This window comes from Meriones unguiculatus, chromosome 4 (genome assembly GCF_030254825.1).
Source record: "Meriones unguiculatus strain TT.TT164.6M chromosome 4, Bangor_MerUng_6.1, whole genome shotgun sequence".
Lineage (NCBI taxonomy): Eukaryota > Metazoa > Chordata > Mammalia > Rodentia > Muridae > Meriones > Meriones unguiculatus.
Genome location: NC_083352.1, coordinates 131160453 through 131178562, shown reverse-complemented (window position 1 = coordinate 131178562; position 18110 = coordinate 131160453). Strand labels below are relative to the sequence as shown.

The 18110-nt window shown below is 36.8% G+C and overlaps 1 protein-coding gene across 4 annotated transcripts in view; it reads left to right on the top strand.

Annotated features, from left to right (window-relative positions):
* The window catches only part of Xrn2 (5'-3' exoribonuclease 2), a 67571-nt gene that overhangs the window by 17854 nt on the left and 31607 nt on the right, over nucleotides 1-18110 (top strand). Inside the window, exons 7-20 of one of the 4 annotated variants that reach the window (XM_060383127.1) lie at nucleotides 414-486; nucleotides 715-765; nucleotides 1193-1350; nucleotides 2650-2724; nucleotides 2810-2943; nucleotides 3040-3097; nucleotides 3181-3288; nucleotides 8110-8154; nucleotides 9704-9835; nucleotides 11516-11634; nucleotides 14230-14365; nucleotides 15541-15648; nucleotides 15727-15816; nucleotides 16525-16597. In XM_060383127.1, coding sequence (XP_060239110.1) covers nucleotides 414-486; nucleotides 715-765; nucleotides 1193-1350; nucleotides 2650-2724; nucleotides 2810-2943; nucleotides 3040-3097; nucleotides 3181-3288; nucleotides 8110-8154; nucleotides 9704-9835; nucleotides 11516-11634; nucleotides 14230-14365; nucleotides 15541-15648; nucleotides 15727-15816; nucleotides 16525-16597 — 1360 coding nt within the window. Of the gene's footprint in view, nucleotides 1-413; nucleotides 487-714; nucleotides 766-1192; nucleotides 1351-2649; nucleotides 2725-2809; nucleotides 2944-3039; nucleotides 3098-3180; nucleotides 3289-8109; nucleotides 8155-9703; nucleotides 9836-11515; nucleotides 11635-14229; nucleotides 14366-15540; nucleotides 15649-15726; nucleotides 15817-16524; nucleotides 16598-18110 lie in introns of those variants that run through there. The other 3 variants (XM_060383129.1, XM_060383128.1, XM_021646293.2) reach the window with 3 other exon arrangements.

Sequence of the window (18110 nt, the reverse complement as noted above, 5' to 3'; positions counted from 1 at the left end):
TATTTACAAATGGATATTTCTCAGGAAGATATAAGTAAAACTTGAGTGAACTTTTCTGTGATTGTAGCTTAAGGTGTTTCCCTTTAATTAGCCTTTGTAAATCTTTTATTGATAGTTCTTGGGGTTTGAATGATTTGGTACTGTATCTTTGATAATACAAAGTCAGAACTTAGGAACTGGTCAGTAGCACTAATGCCATCTGACTGTAGTCATTTTGTTCTTTCCCATTTTGTGTGGTAACTTTGTTATCAGTGGTGTAGTGCTAGTGTTTAGCACACACCTTCTTTAGACATTGTTTTGCCTACTAAACCATAGTAATGAAATTGTCTCTTTTTTCTTAAGTCAGTCAGCTCTTTTCCTTGTTCTGGTAGAAACTGGGGAGGTGAACTAAACATACAAACCTTTTTTAATAGGTTATATTATCTGATGCTAGTGCGCCTGGTGAAGGAGAACATAAAATCATGGATTACATTAGAAGACAAAGAGGTAAAATTCAAAAGTGTTTGATTGTATGGTCTGTTTTAATGAATACAACTCAAACTGGGGATGTAGCTTAATGGTAGAATATTTACTTAGCACATGGGGTACTTTGGGTATTATTTCCACCGCTGCCTGACAATGAACAGGCCATTAGCTAGAAAACTACATGGCAAGTTGTGGTACTTCTGTTGCATATGGTATTTTTCTATAAATATGTATTTCTCTCTTTTTTAGCCCAGCCTAACCATGACCCAAATACGCATCACTGTTTGTGTGGAGCTGATGGTAAGTGTCTTCTTGAGGATTTACTATTCTTGGGTTAAACGAGAATATGTTGGTGGCTTGTTGTCTGGTGGGTATTTCAGGGATGATTGATAATTCTTGGATGCCTTGCTTAAGATTAGAAGGAACTTCTGCTGATTTGATATTTTACCCTGGTCAGTGATCATCTGTCAAACTTTAGAAAACATGTCATTGACTTTACATTTGGCAGTTTCCCACATACAATTCCTGAGTGGTGGTTTATTGTAGGTCCATGTCTTTGAACTACTTTGTAGACAGAACTACTGCTAGGCTGGACAGCTTTTTTATTTATTTCTATGCTCTGTGATCAGTAGGGCTTTTTCTTGTGTCATTGTTTAGTAGTTCTTTGATTATGGTAAAGGACGCTTCCAAAGTACCATTCATTTGTTGTTTTCTTATTGATTGATAGCTGATCTCATTATGCTTGGCCTTGCTACACATGAACCTAACTTCACCATAATCAGAGAAGAATTCAAACCAAACAAACCCAAACCATGTGCTCTTTGTAATCAGTTTGGACATGAGGTCAAGGATTGTGAAGGTTTGCCAAGAGAAAAGAAGGGAAAGGTAAGAGCTTTAAGATGGACATTTCCCTATTTGAAAGATCTGTCATCATGGGGAATGTCCACTGCCACAAGGTGTGCATTCCAACCACTTTAAAATGTGCCGTTAACCACTGAGTCTGGCCACACCGCCTCATAAAATGTTTCACAGAGACGCGGCTTTTGAATTAGTGCGGGATAAACTTGTGTTCACAAGCTCGTACTTGTTCATTCCTTCTACTTTATGTTTCTCCAATGTAATTTATGTTTTTGTTACACTAAGTTTTTAGCTATTGATGCTCATTGAATGTGAATTGTTAATGGTAGCTATTTTGAAAGATTAGTTTTTTTAAGGAACTACAGATATATTAATCATATACGCTAATATATATTAATCATAATACTTGTTTGTTTGTTTTTTCCTGTTTTCTGTTTGTTTGAGCTTATGTGGTTGATTGTAGTACCTTCTACTTGTGTTTTTACTTAAGAATTTGGTGCTTAGGGAAAAGGTGAAAAATATTAAAGTATAGTATACTATATGATTTCAGGCAAGCATTTGAGTACGTGAAGTATACATGTATCTGAGTGCAAATGCTCACAGAGAATAGTTATCAAAATACTAATATTGAACCAGAGGAATAGTTATCAAAATACTAATATTGAACCAGAGGAATAGTTATCAAAATACTAATATTGAACCAGAGGAATAGTTATCAAAATACTAATATTGAACCAGAGGAATAGTTATCAAAATACTAATATTGGCTGGATACAGTGCTGTATTGGCAAACAAGTCTTTCATAGTGACCTATGAAAGATTTTCTGCTTTTCTTTAAAGGTTTTAATTTGTGTGTGTGTGTTTGTGTGTGTGTGTGTGTGTGTGTGAGAGAGAGAGAGAGAGAGAGAGACAGGCAGACTGGCTGACTGACTGACTGACTGGAGCTGGAGTTCCAGGTTGTGAGCTTCTTGGTGTGAGTGCTGGAAACTGAATTTGGGTTCACTGAAAGGTCATCAAATGCTCTTAACCACTGGGGCATCTCTCCATTTTTTTTTTAAAAGGAGTTTAAAATTATTCTAGAACATGAAAGAATATTCATTTATATGTGTCATCCCAAAAGTAAAATATGTAACGGCTGGCTCTTCATACCAAATAATTGCTTACTTCTGGTCTAGATGTGATTATTGTAAAGTGATTTGGTGAACTTTTTAAATTTCAGTACTTAAATATAAATGGGTCTTGCATTAGAAAAACTCAAGATTTGTATGGCTGGAAAAAAAAATAGCAGGATTAGTTTGGACATGATCTCCACGGCTTTTCTTACAGCATGATGAACTTGCAGATAGTCTTCCTTGTGCAGAAGGAGAGTTTATCTTCCTTCGTCTGAATGTCCTTCGGGAGGTATGTTTCAATGGTTATTGGAACTGGCATTCCTAAAATATGTTCGTTTCATTGCTTTCATGTGAGCATTGTCTTTTGGTTGTAGTATCTAGAAAGAGAACTCACCATGGCCAGCTTACCATTCCCGTTTGATGTGGAGAGGAGCATTGATGACTGGGTGTTCATGTGCTTCTTTGTGGGGAATGATTTCCTTCCTCATTTGCCGTCATTAGAGATTAGGTATGTCTATCTGGGATGTGCCAGTGGCCCTCTTAGCCTTCTTGACTTTACAGAGCCCACTAGTCCTAATGAATAATGTTTATCTCCTGGTGGCAGGGAAGGTGCAATTGACCGTTTGGTTAACATATACAAAAACGTGGTACACAAAACTGGGGTAAGTTTATTCTTGAATAATTTAAAAACAGAAATACTTGGTTTTCTAAGAAGATCATTTTACATGTATTTTATCACTTACAGGGTTACCTTACAGAAAGTGGTTATGTCAATCTGCAAAGAGTACAGATGATCATGTTAGCAGTTGGTGAAGTTGAGGATAGCATTTTTAAAAAGAGAAAAGATGATGAGGTAAATACATTGCAGTAGCTGAAATTGTTCCTGTTTCTCATAGGCTGTGATGTACATTGTACCTGTCTGGGTGTGTTGTAATATCACTGTAGTGTGTTGTCATTCATATAACCCCAAACCTTGGTTCTTAGTTACTTTATAAAGGTTGTGCTGCTTGCTTGTGGAATTGTGTTTTTTACATTATTTGAGTTGTGTTGCAATTTTTCTTTTCCTAAACTTTTTTAGGGTATAAATCTAAAAACTTGAAGTCTAAGTTAACACTGAGATAGTGCTGTCATGTTTTATAGGAACTGTTTATATTATAAAAACAAGGTAAGCTTAGGAGTTTGTATTCTAGGAGTCCAGGTGTAGGATCTGAGTTGGATGTCACCAGTTAGGGCAATATGAATGAAGAATGTAGGCTCAGTGGAGGGTGATAGCTCCTAAGTAAATTGAAACATAAAGGAAGGAACTAAAGAAACAAAACACCTGGAAGTTGATTATGTAGGACACACAATTGCTTGTAGAGAAGTCCAGGTTTCTATCTTGGGCAATTCCGAGTTTGTTCATTACTTTCACTGAGATAGCAGATACTGTGGGTATAGGAAATTGGGGTGAGGGATAGATGCAAATTAAAGTTCACTTTGGAGATGAGTATGGGGACTACAGGATGTCTGACATGGGGAAAGGTTTGAAAACAGCTTAGAACATTGATTGATGGGAAGAAGAGATACTTGAGAGCATGAGTGGGAATGTGAAATTTTATGGGAGTTTGTTTTTTGTGTGAAAGTGGCCCACAAGAGCATGATAAACACTGACTTTTTTTTTGTTGATTTTGCTTCTTTAATATATTTTAATTGTATTTTTTTCTTTTTATTATTATTATTATTATTATTTTTATCACTTACATTTTATTAACTCTGTACCCCAGCCGTGTCCTGATCCCTCATTCCCTCCCAGTTCCTCCCTCCCTCATCTCCTCCGTGCCCCTTTCCAAGTCCACTGATAGGGGGGACCTCCTCCCCATTCATCTGATCCTGTTTTATCAGGTATCTTCAGGACTGGCTGCAAAGCTCTCCTCTGTGGCCTAACAGGACTGCTCCTCCCTTCGGGGGTGGGGAGACCAAAGAGCCAGTCATTGAGTTCCTGTTAGAAATAGTCCTTGTTCCCCTCACTTTGGGAAACCAATTGGTTACTGAGCTACCACAGGCTACATCTGAGAGTGGAGGTTCTAGGTTATATCCATACATGGTCCTTGGTTGAATGTCAGTCTCAGAAAAGACCCTGTTCCCAGATATATTTGGTCCTTGAAACACTGACTTTTTAATAAGAATGAGGAACCAGTTCTAGAGAAGTAGAAGGATATCCCCAAATAGAGCTGCAGATTAGAATGACTTAGTCAAGTCACCTAGCGCTATAACGGGGGTTCAAAGCTTCAGGAAGCTGGTAGGCTGGAAGGGCAGCAACCTAGTGGTAGAGTGTCGATTGATTGTAGGGGGCAGCAAAGGAGACCAGAATGAGGGAAATGGGCTGATTGTAGCTTCTTACAGAGAAAGAAATTCTTTTGTAAGCTGATTTTATAAAAAGAACACATGGCTGTATTGAGCAAAGAGCAAGTAATAATTATATTGTTTCTGTTTCCTTCAACTTTGTATACCACAATTCTGCACTCTTAGTTTTAGGACTTTGGACCTCTCTTATATAATATTATGAATTGACTAAGTAGCCCCCCCCCATTTTCTTCAGTACTTAGTCTTTTCTTCAAGTATCTACTGGAGCAGCTGTTTTGGAATTGGTGTGTGTGTGTGTGTGTGTGTGTGTGTGTGTGTGTGTGTTGACTGTATCTTTAACATTTACAGTGTTTTCTTTTTATTGATACTGATTCTTAATAAAATATTTTTTTTTAATTAATACTGATACTATGTTACAGCTTAGTATAAAAATCCCTGTAAGGGCAATCTTTATGTATGGCTTTGGCAGGTGCTATAGCATTAAATATTGATGATTACTTAGCATTAAAGGGGAAGGGATTTGATTTCTACCTCAGTGTTTCAGACTTAATATGGTTTCTGGCTGACCTATCGGAGAAGTTGTTTTAAGCTTTGGTATTTCCAAAGTCATATTGTTTTTCTCCATGACTGTACAACAGGGGAAACATTAGAATTTCAGCATAAAACTTCTAGAAAGTATGTTTGTTTGTGGCTTTTGGCAAATTTACAAAGGTGTTCACAGCACATAAAAATTAAAGGCCACTAAGGTTCACGCCAGCAGTGTGTTGTTCTGTTTGTGTGTGACTACCAACCCTTAGAGCCAGGTATCCATCAGGCAGCAGAGTGGAAGGCTTCAGAAAAGGATGTGTCAGGAGTTATTAAAATGGAGCAGTTAAGTCTTAAGAGCGTTGGTAATCCTTACTATGAGCCTAGCACTATATGCCAGGGTTGATTGCCAGTGATAAGGCAGCAGACAAAAACTAGACAAAACTTTCTACCCTCTGGAAGCTTTCATTCTTTAGGGGAATATGCACAACAAACATAGTAGCCAGCTCACCCTTGTAATGTGGTAGAGTTTTAAATGCCATTAAGGTAAAAACCAGCTGAGACAGTATCTGACAAAGTGGTAATGGCAAGATTGCTGTTCTAGAAAACACAGCAAGAAGGCCTTACTGACAGATGGGTGTGAGTAAAGACATGAATAATATGAAGGCATATGTCTTGTAGATAGTTAAGGAAAGCACTTAAAACCCAGAGAACAGCAGTGCCAAGGCTTATGACAGGAGCTGCCTTGTATGTGCACTGAACAGCAAGGAGCCCACAGTATGTGTCAGGAGCAGAGGCGGCAAAGCAGCTGAGGGTATTGGTATGAAGTTCCAAAAAGTGATGGAGGGTCAGATCTGGGAACCACTAAGGCTCTTTTAAGAACTTTTATTATACATCAATGGAGGGTTCTGGGTAGAAAATTTACAAGATCTGACATTTCTCCTACCTAGTTTTGATTAACTATGGAGGGCATAGGTTCATGCAAATGAAGCCAGAGAGGGATTCTGAACATGTTTTGGAAGTAGTGCCAATGGGGCTGACGAATGGGGTTGGTAAGAGAGAAATAACCCTAAGAGTATTCCCAAGCAGTTAGAAAACATTTGGACCTGCTCCTCTAAAAAAGGTTATGGTGAAGGAAGGTTTTAGAGATAGAAGTGAGAATTCCATTTTGGACATAATATCCAGATATATATCCAGATGGGGATTTGAAAGAGGGAGAGGTCCTGGTTGTTAGTATATAGATAGTAGTGTTTAAAGCCAAGAGATCAGTTGCTCATTCCCTTGGGGAGAGAGAAGTGAGGAAGTCCAAGTATTTGGCCCAAAGGAACAATAACATTGAACAAAGGTAGGGAGCAAGAAGAGAGGAAAGCCAGGTGAAGAGTGTGATTCTAGGAAGTTCTGAAAAGAACTGACAGATTTCATAGTCTGCAGATGGCTGAGAGAGAAACTTCTTTGACGAGAGAGTGGGGAAAGGCTTTCTTAGTGAAACCAGTGAGGGAGCCAGCTAGATAGCTCAGTGGGTAAAAGCACTTGCTGCCAAGCTCCGTGGCCTGCATCTGACTTCTGGAACCCACATTCTAGGAGAGAACAGACTCCTAGAAGTTGTTCTCTGACCTGCTTGTGTGCGCATGTACACACACACTACACATCAGACACACCCCTCATCCTTCTCCCTCTGATACAAATTAAGAAAAGAAGTTATTGAGAACTAGGGATATAGCCAAGTGTATAGAATGCTGACATCATGTGAGAAGCCCTAAGCTGGATTTTCAGAACCACAGAAAGAAATCAAAGAGAAGAAACCAACAATTTCAATACCATTGGAGGTTTCATAGACTCATCCTCGGGTATGTTTGTTAAACCCATTTTCTGAGCTGGGTGTGGTGGTGCACACTTGTAATCCCAGCAGAGGCAAGTAGATTTCTGAGTTCCAGGACAGCCCGGGCTACACAGGGAAACTCTTGAAAATCAACAACAAAAATGCTTTGTTGACAAGAAAACACCAATTTCAAATCTCATTTAAGTTTTACATTGTGCTTGGCAAGATGCACTTAGAGATATAAGTGCTGAGGGTAACCAATATGGTACCTGCTGGCTTCTATTTTAGGCTGTAGCAGCAGCCAGGACCATTTTATTTTAGCTCTTGTTTCATGGGCATGGGCATGTATTTGCAAACCTGTGGAATAAAACATTGTTAATGGGGAGCAATATCAGCCCCAAATTCTGGAGAATTGAAATCATGGCTATCCTTTGAGGACAGAGAAAGAACCCTACCTAATACATTAACTTGGTCTAGAATAAACAGTAAATCTGAATCCCTTTTTTTCCTGTTGATTTCTTTTTGGAAACTAGGGGTTAGTGTGTGTGGACTCCCACTTGCCATTCATACTAGAATTAGGAGTGATTAGGCTTTAGTAATGTAGCTCAGTGTCTTTACTCCACTCTTGTGGAGGTTTTAGATGGCAATTATATTTTACAACTTAGGATTTGTTGTTTTCTTACTTGCATTTTCTCTCTCCATATTGAAAAGCTATTCAAGGTAAAGCTAAGAGCTTTGTCATCACTCTTATATTTTCCTGAAATGTATTTTTAAGATCCTAAAACTTTCAAGAAGAGTTCATTTGTATCTGGATTCAATCTTTGTGCCTATGTAGAGTGCTGATGACAGGACTGTGCATATATATAGTGTGATACCTAGTTTAGTCATGTACCCAGATAAATGGTCTTTTGAATTACTCCTGCTAATGTTTAACTCTGACATTTTTGTGTAATTATTTGACAGAATATGTGGATTTTATACTTTTAGGACAGTTTCAGAAGACGACAGAAAGAAAAAAGAAAGAGGATGAAGGTGAGTTTTAATCACATGAGATTGGCTGTAGTTTAACTTTTTTTTTTTTTTTTGAGGATGCTATTCATTGCAGCAGTTATTCCTTATTGAGTCAAGAACATGTGTATCCATCAGCTCTCTTGGAACTGGCAAAAGAATACTGGAACCCCCACCCCCTCCCGTGTTTGTGTTTATGTGAGTTTGTTTGAGATAGGGAATATATGTATCTCTGTAGCCCAAGCTGGTCTTGAGCTCTTAATTCTTCTGCCTCTGTCTCCAGAGTACAAGGACTCTGTCACTCTGTGCCATCATCCATAGCCTGTAGTTCATTTTTTAAAGAAGCCCTTCCTAAGTGTTAGAATCAGGGGTTCTACCTAATGGATGGACAACACATGAGTATTAGACTTGTTTGTAAAACTTAGGTAGTTTTTGTAATAAAAACAGTTGGCCCTTTGCATCTTCTTGGAAGTTACTGTACTCACTTTCTCTTCCTTCATCATTGTTAGGTTAATCCTTTTAGAATATTACGTTCTGAACTGTGTTTCTTGGCTCTGAAATCTCAAACTCCTTGTTCCCTTCAGAATTCAGTTCTCCTTGGCTTTGGTCTAATCATCCAGCTTACCCCTCGCAGTGTGTGCTGTTGAGTGTTGCCTTCATTTGCACTTCCCCTTACACTCCTGCCGTTGCCACTCCCCCACATACACATGACCGCCTTTGTTGGTTTAGTCCTTTCCTCCTCCTTGTGCTGCTTCTTTCTCCCTGTTTTGTTGATTCTGTATTTAATTGCATAATATTTTATAGTTACTTCACTCTACTACTTTTTCTTTTTTATCTTTTTTTTGTTTTTAACCAGATGGATTTTCAAATGAATTACCTTTATTATGTTTTATAGGGATAGAGTTTTATCTGGAAACTGAAAGGGAGAAATCTTAAGTTGCTTGCCATTGTTTTTGGGTTCATGAGCACTATCTTAGCTTGGGTTACTATTGCTGTGGTGATACACCATGACCATAAGCAACCTGTGGACAAAAAGCTTCATTTCACTCACTGTTCATATAACAAAAGCAGTGAGGCCAGGAACCTGGAGGCAGAAGCTGATGCAGAGACCTGAGGAGTGCTGCTTACTGTATTTTTCCTCAAGGTTTGCTCAGCCTGCTTTCCTACAGAACGCAGGACCACCAGCTAGGGATGGCATCACCCATAATGTGCTAGGCCCTCCACCATCAACCACTAATTAAGAAAATGCCTTTCAGGCTTGCCTACAGATGGATCTTACAGAGGCATTTTCTCAATTGAGGTTCTCTCTTTTCACATGACTCTAGCTTTTGTGTCAAGTTGACAAAAAACTAGCTAGCACAAGTATACTATTATGTGTACTTTAGGGCAAAGTTGTTAATTTATTACAGACTGTTGCTTATAAGGTGTAAGTAACCCTGTAATATTAGTGGAAATCCTTGTGACTTTCAATGAGTTTAGTAGTAAAGCACCTAAAATGAGAAATGTTCCATTATCCTCCTTGCTTCCTGTCATTAACTGTGTTGTAATATAATTTTACTTCCATATTTGTTAGAGAGATCAACCAGCTTTTACTCCTAGTGGAATATTAACACCTCATGCCTTGGGTTCAAGAAATTCACCAGGTTGTCAAGTAGCCAGTAATCCGAGACAAGCAGCCTATGAAATGAGGATGCAGAGTAACTCTGTAAGTGGCCTACTGACTTCTGTGTGCTGTTGAGTGGTTAATATTAGGTTCCTTTTGGGATTGTGTGTGTATGGATTTTATCATTTCACTTAAAGGTTTTGTTTTCCAGGTTTTTCCCAATGTCTTTGTCTTGGGACTCTTCGAACTGTATTAAATCTACCTTTGTCAAGGTGAAAATCACTAAATGAAGCAAAAGAAAAGTATGTGGGGTAGTTGGTACAACACAAGTGGATATAAAGAGATAGGCTGTAGTATTACCATAATACAGATGGGTTATGGCTGCTTGTCTCTATCCTGAAGTGCCAAGTGGTGGGTGGTGCTGGACACATGACTGGGATACCTGAATGTCTCATGGCTGCAGCTGGAGAGGACGGTGACTTTTGCTCTTTTATTTTCCCTTTTTCCTCCTAGGGTCCAGTTTTGTGGGCTTGCCATTTGGTTCTTACCTTTACAAATACACTCAGATTCTGAGCATTTAGTCAATGAGGAATATCTTTTTCTAAAACAGGGTTTCTCTGTGCAGCCCTGGCTGTCCTGGAACTCAATCTGTAGACTAGGCTGGCACCAAACTCAGGTCCACCTGCCTCTGTTGTGTGTGGGTTGAACGCAGGTGGTCATGCCTATGCAAGTGCTTCACCACCGAGCTGCTTCCTAGCCTTGGGGATGCATTGTCCCGAACAAAAGTGACATGGTTCTGTGTAAAGCATAGCTGATCTTGTCCTGGTATATAGTGTGGACTGTTGTCATGCTAAGGTTTTGTTTTAGTATCATTAAAGCCTTGAGAGCCTCGTGAGCTCTCAATTTTAAAGTAATTCAGTTTACTTGAGATAGCTAATCTGCTGTGATTAACAGAAGGAAAGTGTAATTAGGAAAGTATTTTCTATTATGACAGTTTTGGTTATTTATCTTAATTATAATTGCAAAATATTTTAAAAAATTTTTAATTAAATGTTAAAATATTTAGGATCCTGTTATTTTTTTTTGAATTTGATATGAAGGAAAAACTAATAATTCAAAGTATCATCCAAGTTTTAGCAATACTAATAGAAATTTTCATTTTTCTATTTTATATGCTGAATTTTAAAATAATACATGTAAAATAATTTAAGAGTTTTCAAATGGAGTCTCATTAAATTCTTTCTAGGGTGGTTGGGTATGGCTAACTACTTACTTTTTGATTGCACTCTCATGAGCTTTCTCTGGTGAGTGTGAGTGTGTGTGTGTGTGTGAGAGAGAGAGAGATTGTTACGTATTAACAGATAATACATGTAACCGCATAATTTTTCCTTTTTTCAGAGTTTTTTTTTTTTAAAGAACTCTGCTGTTTGATAGTAGAGAATGATTGTGAATTTATGATACCAGAAAACTACCAAAGAAAATCAGATTTAAGTTGAATAATTTTCTTATGTCTGTTAAACTATTTTTCTTTTGAAACAAGTTTTGTCCTAATAATTCTTTGGAGTATGAACATAGGAAGCTTGGTACATTGTTGGTTTCTTAGAGAGGGGACTGGTATGGGAGAATGCTAGTCTCTTTTTTTCTAGCTGTGTTTGCTCTCTCTGTTTAATAGTTTTGAAAACTGTTACCATGAAACTTGCTAAGTAAGTGGTGGCTGTTGGCTGTACCTTCTTTTGTAAAATGAATAATGAAATCCTTTTGTAATGTCATAATTGTTTGCAGAGTCCTTCAATATCTCCCAATACAAGTTTTGCATCTGATGGCTCCCCATCTCCGCTAGGAGGAATTAAGAGAAAAGCAGAAGATAGTGACAGTGAGCCAGAGCCAGAGGATAATGTCAGGTAAAGCCTTTTTGGGTAGTTTTTTTTTTTTTTTTTTTTTTTGGTAGCACTTTGTTGGCAAATTGCTGAAATAGATGTGGTCTAATTAATGCTATTTTAGCTTAGAGCAGCAATGCCATCAGATACTTGCCTGTGATCTTTTTATCCAGCAGTAATTAATGTGGAGCGTTAGAATAGTCACTAATTCCAGGGAGATGTGTAAGCTATTGCTGTTAAACCCAAGTATCTAGATTAGTATGCAGGCAGCTTTCTGTCTTCCAAGCCACTTTCCCTCAGAGACCAAGCGCTAGATTGGCTAGGCACAAATGTTTAGCTCTGGTGATGTGATCTGAATGTTACTGTTTGGAGATTAAATTTTCAGGTTGCTTAACCTAGAAAATTCAGATACATTTGGACAATAAAAAAGTCTGCGTTAGTATTCTCAACCAAAGAGGTTCCTCCTCAAAATGAAATGTGCAGAAATCAATTTTAAGAGATAATTTTTTTTTAAAAGACCTGCAGAGTTGCATATATACAATTTTTATTGCATGACAGGACTTTACTTTTAATGCCATGCTTAAATTTTATAGTGGGAAACTTTGATTCTCTAATGGGTTCAGAGACTGGACTTGGGATCATTCTATAAAGACATTAGTAGTCTATCTTATACCTAAGTCCAGATCACCCTGAGCTTTCTGTACAAAGGAAAATAATTTTAAAAATTGTAGCTTACTAAGAATTTAGGAAAATGCTGTGTTTCAAAGTTTAGCAAGGCATGCTTCTTGTATAGAAGGTAGAGTGTGGGAACTTCATGTGTATGTCAGATAATGCTTTATTTTTCTAGTATCCCCATCAAATCAGAGATTAGCCATGAGATGAACATTTATTTAATTTAGCTGTAGTTTCTGGCCCCCTCTGTCACTCTTTGTTTCCATCATAGAAGGATTCATTTTTATTTGATTTTTTAAATGTATTTTAGTCTGGATGTTTGTCTGTGTATGTGTGTGCCTGGTACCTCGAGATCACAGAAGAGGTTGCCAGGTCTCCTGAAATTGGAATTACAGGTGGTTGTTGGGTGCTGAGATTTGAACTTGGGTCTTCAGGGAGAATAGCCAGTGTTCTTAGCCTCTGAGCTATCTCACCAATACCCTCTGCCCCACCGCCCCCCCCCCCCCCCCCTTTTAAGTCAAGATCTCACTGTTTAATCTTGGTTTGTGTGGAACTTGCTTTGTAGACCAGGCTGGTCTTGAACTGATAGAGATCTTCCTGCTTCTGCCTCCAAATGCTGGATTAAAGGCATGTGACATTTTAGCCAGCTAGCTTATTTTTTTGTTTATCATGTAGCCATCATGAAAAACATAGGTTTAATAGGTAACTTGATTTGTTCAGTAATTTATTGTTTATTACTGTGCTAGGGATAGTCGGTGCCTCTATCAAGAAATGATTGAGACTTTTGGCGTTTGTTTCATTTATACTTTTATGTAAAACAGTAGAGACTATTTCTTCTAGTTCTGTGAATCCTTTTGGTTTTGGTAGATGGTTTGGGAGGGTAGTATGTTCTTTACAGTTATTTTGTTGAAGTTTTGCACTTGTGCAAAATTCCTTTATGAAGAAGGACTTGATGTTCTTGTTCTGTCTTGATTCTTTTAAAAGTGTTTTTCAGTTTATTCTTGTTTTTTGAAAAAATATTTAAATCTTTTAGAAAATAAAAATAGAAAACAAAACACATTTTGGGGTTAAAAAATTGGATTGTGGGCTTGAGAGATAGAGGTTAAGAGCATGGGCTGCTCCTGTAAAGGACCTGGGTTTGGTTCCCAGTACTCATGGCAGCTAGCGGCCATCTGTAATTCTAGTTCCAGGGGATTCAGTGCCCATGGTCTTGAGACAGGCTGTGGTGCTCAGTCATACATTCAGGAACATAGACATAAAGTTTAAGATATGATTGTTTATTTTCAATGTTAATGATAATAAGTGCATTAATGATAGGTTATACCAGAACATAAGTAAGGAAAGTAGGGACATGAAGGGAGACAATGTGTAAATAAATCTCTGTCTCCTAGTAAGACATCAGAACTCTTGGTCAAAAGAGGGATAAGACAAGCAAGGATAGAAAGAAAATCTCTCTCTGGATTGTTTTATGTGTTTTTGTTTTTAAACATTTAACGTAACTACCATTTTAAAAATGACTTACTTTTTTCATATGGTTTAATATATTAAGATCTTTGAAATATAAAATATCTTCAATTTTAAAATTTTAGAACATAGTTTTAAAATTATTGCATAATTAAAAGGAAATACGGGAAGCAATATTAAGGTTGGAACAAACAAGGTTCATGTATTTACTCAATAAATGGTTATCCTCTCTTTTTTTTAAATGCAGTTTTATATGGCCTTACCAGAATCAATATTTGCATTTCTGATGCTTAATCACCTTTAAATTAATAAATGCTGAAAATGGAGTGTTTAGAAAGTTAAAGGAATCTCTGTTAGCTTTTCTATTCATATCCTTCAATTTCCCATGCATATTAAATAGAAATTGATTTAGATTGGGAATCAGTAGCCAGTCTATAGTAGCAGATGTATTAATTCTCAACACAAACTCTACCTTGGTTTTAGGTTATGGGAAGCTGGCTGGAAACAACGATACTACAAGAACAAATTTGATGTAGATGCAGCTGATGAGAAATTCCGACGTAAGGTTGTTCAGTCTTATGTTGAAGGATTGTGCTGGGTTCTTCGATATTACTACCAGGTACCAAAAGAAGTTTACCTCCTAAGTTTTTGGCTAATCAATTTAGAAAACCAGTAATTTCTGTAATTGTACATACTATTGAATATCTTTAGATGAAATCTATACTTACCATTTTAAACTTTCTACTAAAAATTGATTACCATGAATAACATTTGTAAAGACTTGAAGGTTCCTTAGGAATTACTCTGTCAATAAAATTTGGTTTTGTGGTGTTAAAGGGTTCTAAGGATCAGAGTCTTTGAGTTGGTCTTTCAGATGATTAAAGTTTAACAGGGTTTTGGTTTGTTTAAATAGAATTTTAAAATAACTCAGTATTTAGCAGTCACTAAGTAACGAAGTAAAGGATACAGTGTGGCGCATACCAATGAAAGTTTGAAAGGGATTTGATTGTAGCAGTTCTTTTATAATACCATGTTACCATGAAATGACTATGAATTGAACTAGTTTATATCTGACTTGAACTTTTTGTTAATTGAGGTACCAGGTTGGTGAGACATTAGGTAGACACATGTAAGATTGTAACACTGATGGACAGTAACTGGCTTCATGTTAGAGAGAGTAAACTTGTTTGCTGTCACCTGGGCCTAGATGAAGTGGGTCAAAATGTAGATTGCACCAAGTAGTGACGGGTAGAGATCCTTCTTTCTGTTTTGCATCTCAGTAGAAAGGCATCCCATTTTCCGTGAATATTACTTGCTCTTGTTTTGTTTTTGCTGTCTTTATTAATCCTTTATAGTTATTATACATGGAAGTATAACAAATTTTGGTTGTTTAATTCTCAAATACTATTGATGGTCCCAACTACTACCTGCTCAGTAAATCTGTGGTGAAAACTGCCTTTAGTTTTATTTGATGACAGAAGCTCTGAGATTGGAAAGAAATGTCATCAAATATATTTTAAGGATAAAAATCTTAATGAATTTGTGTTTGTGCATATAAATTTCGATGTTAACTAGTGATTATTCAAGAAGTTTTGCAAACATTTTTAAGTAAAGGAACCACTGATAGGAAGCAGTTAAATAATATTTTGAACTATGAAAAATTAATAAGTGGAGTATATGCTAGAAATCATATTTTAGGAATAGGATATTATAGACTGGTAGTGATAGTCTAACTTATTTTACTGTGTTCATCATTAAGAGTGTTTTGCTTTTATTTGTCGTTGATGACTTTAGGGCTGTGCTTCCTGGAAGTGGTATTACCCATTCCATTATGCGCCATTTGCCTCAGACTTTGACGGTATTGCAGACATGTCTTCTGAGTTTGAAAAGGGCACAAAACCGGTAAGCTTCGAGTTGATGAAAAATAGGAATTTGCATTAGGTAGTAATTGGGGGTCTTTAACCCTTTTCTTTCTTGCAGTTTAAACCACTGGAACAACTCATGGGGGTTTTTCCAGCAGCAAGTGGTAACTTTCTACCTCCAACATGGCGGAAGCTCATGAGTGACCCTGTAAGTCTTTTTGTTTGAAAATGTGTTGGTTAACATTAGTCAGTGTTATTTTTGGGCATCACAGTTTAAAAAGCTGAAGTACAGAAAGAATGTGTTCCTCTGTATATTTTTTTACTGCATAATGTGTACTTTCTTTGACTGTGAGTATCCTACCTGGTAAATAAAACTGATTTGTTTTCAATCTACATGTTACTTTTTTGAGATATAGTGCTTACTATATATCCCTGGAACTCCCCCTGTAGACCAGGCTGGCCTTGAACTCACTGAGGTCCACCTCTAACGCCCCAGTACCAGAATTAAAGTTGTGAGTCACCACACCCTGCATAATTATTTTTATTTATTTTAGCCCTAAATAATGGCTTCAAACAATCTGCCTGACTTACGTAAAATTACTTTTAAGCTTTTTATTTTTTTTTTTGACTATTTAAAAATTGAGACCAAGCCACCAGGAAGTATGAAATGTTGAATAACTAAACCTTTCACTGCCTGTGTGTAGCCCATAATACTAGTTCTAAAACTCCTTTTCTCTGTGTAAATAAAGTTGTTATTTTACTACATCTGATATTAGGGACCTCATACCTTAGCATTTAGAGAAAATATATCTCACTTCCTCATTGAGGCTTGATGAATTGAATAAAAGTCCTATTATGTTTTGTGACAAGGTATGTGGTTTTTGGCTTTGATTCTTTTACTTTCTTCCTGAAACAGGATTCTAGTATAATTGACTTCTATCCTGAAGATTTTGCTATTGATTTGAATGGAAAGAAATATGCATGGCAAGGTAAAATTTAAATATTACTCCTTTTTGTTTACCTTTTTGTTTTGTTTTTTTTTGGTTTTTTTTTTTTTTTTTTGTTTTTGAAGACAGTTTGTCTGTAGACCAGGCTGGGCTCTTGACTCTGAGATAACTTCTGCCTCTGCCTCCGCCTCCTGAGAGCTAGGATCAAAGGCATGCGCCACCATGCTTGATTTTTTTCCAGTTTTTAATGAAGCTGATTGATCATTCATGACTTAAAGGAAAGAAAAATTCTGAAAACCACATTTATTTTTATAACTGTGTGAAAAGTTAATATATCTGTCCAATCCATGATTGTCATGTTCTATAGTAATTTTAATAGTAAAATTTTGGTAACTTGTTGAAATAGATTAAAATTGGAGGTGTAGTGTTCTTTGTGGCATTTTTCTTTAGTCAGTAGTCCATTTTCCTTTTAATTTTGTTGAGAATGAAACTCACTCATGCTCATTTGGAGTTGTGGAAACTTAAGACAAATATACTAGAAACTTAATAGTTGGCATTTGTTTGCTTTGCCTGTTTTTTAAAATTCCTTATGTAAATTATCTAGAAAATTACATTAATCATTTAGACTCCACCCACAGTAAAGAAGTTGTTGTCAGATTTAGTACTGTTAAGAATTATATTTTAAGACACAAATTTAAAACTAGTGGAAGCAGTGTTAACATATTACTTGGAAAAGTTCTTGCCTGGCTGATTAAATCTTAAAATGGTAGGAAGAGAAATGTAACTGGACACTTTAAAAAACAAAACATTTTTGAGTGTATGTACTTTTAGAACATTTGTAACTTAATAGCAATATTATGATTTTACACAATTTGTTATATATGTATCAGTTTTGATTTCTTTTTGTTTTATAAATGAACAGAAAACTTAGGTAATTTTCTCAAAAGTTTGATAGTGGCAAAACTAAGATTCGAAGCTAGCGTGTGTGACTCTAGAAGAGGTCCTTTGGAATGACTGTGTCTGAGCCGACCCACTGGTGTGGGGTGAATGAGAGGATCAGATGAGGTCATGTGTGGCTTGCAGGGTCAGGGAAGAGCTATCTGCTCTTGTCGCTTCTCCACCACACACTGCGGATATCCGTTTTCTTTCTCCTCTAGCTAGCAAAGGTGCCTTGCTCCTTCGTGGTTTCATCTCTGCAACTTGTAGTGCAGGTGACACTTAAAGTTGTTTCCTGATTGGATTCAGCTTCTGGAATTAATATTGTAGGAAGTTCTATTATAGGAAAGTCTTATAGGGCTTTCTTTGAATCCTGAGTCAAATGGATAGAAAGTAAAAGCTAAATAATGATTTAGGTATTTGTTGGTATATTTCTCCCAAGTGTATGACTGAATAAAATTTGAACAACTCCTTTATTACCCAGTTTGCCAATAATTGAATTAGCCTTGCCTAGATAACAGGTAATTATGCTGATAATTTTGAGATCACTTTTTGGCAGTGCGAAATTTATATTAGAACTTAGATTTTTATATTGCAGTGAAATCAAATGCTTCCTTAC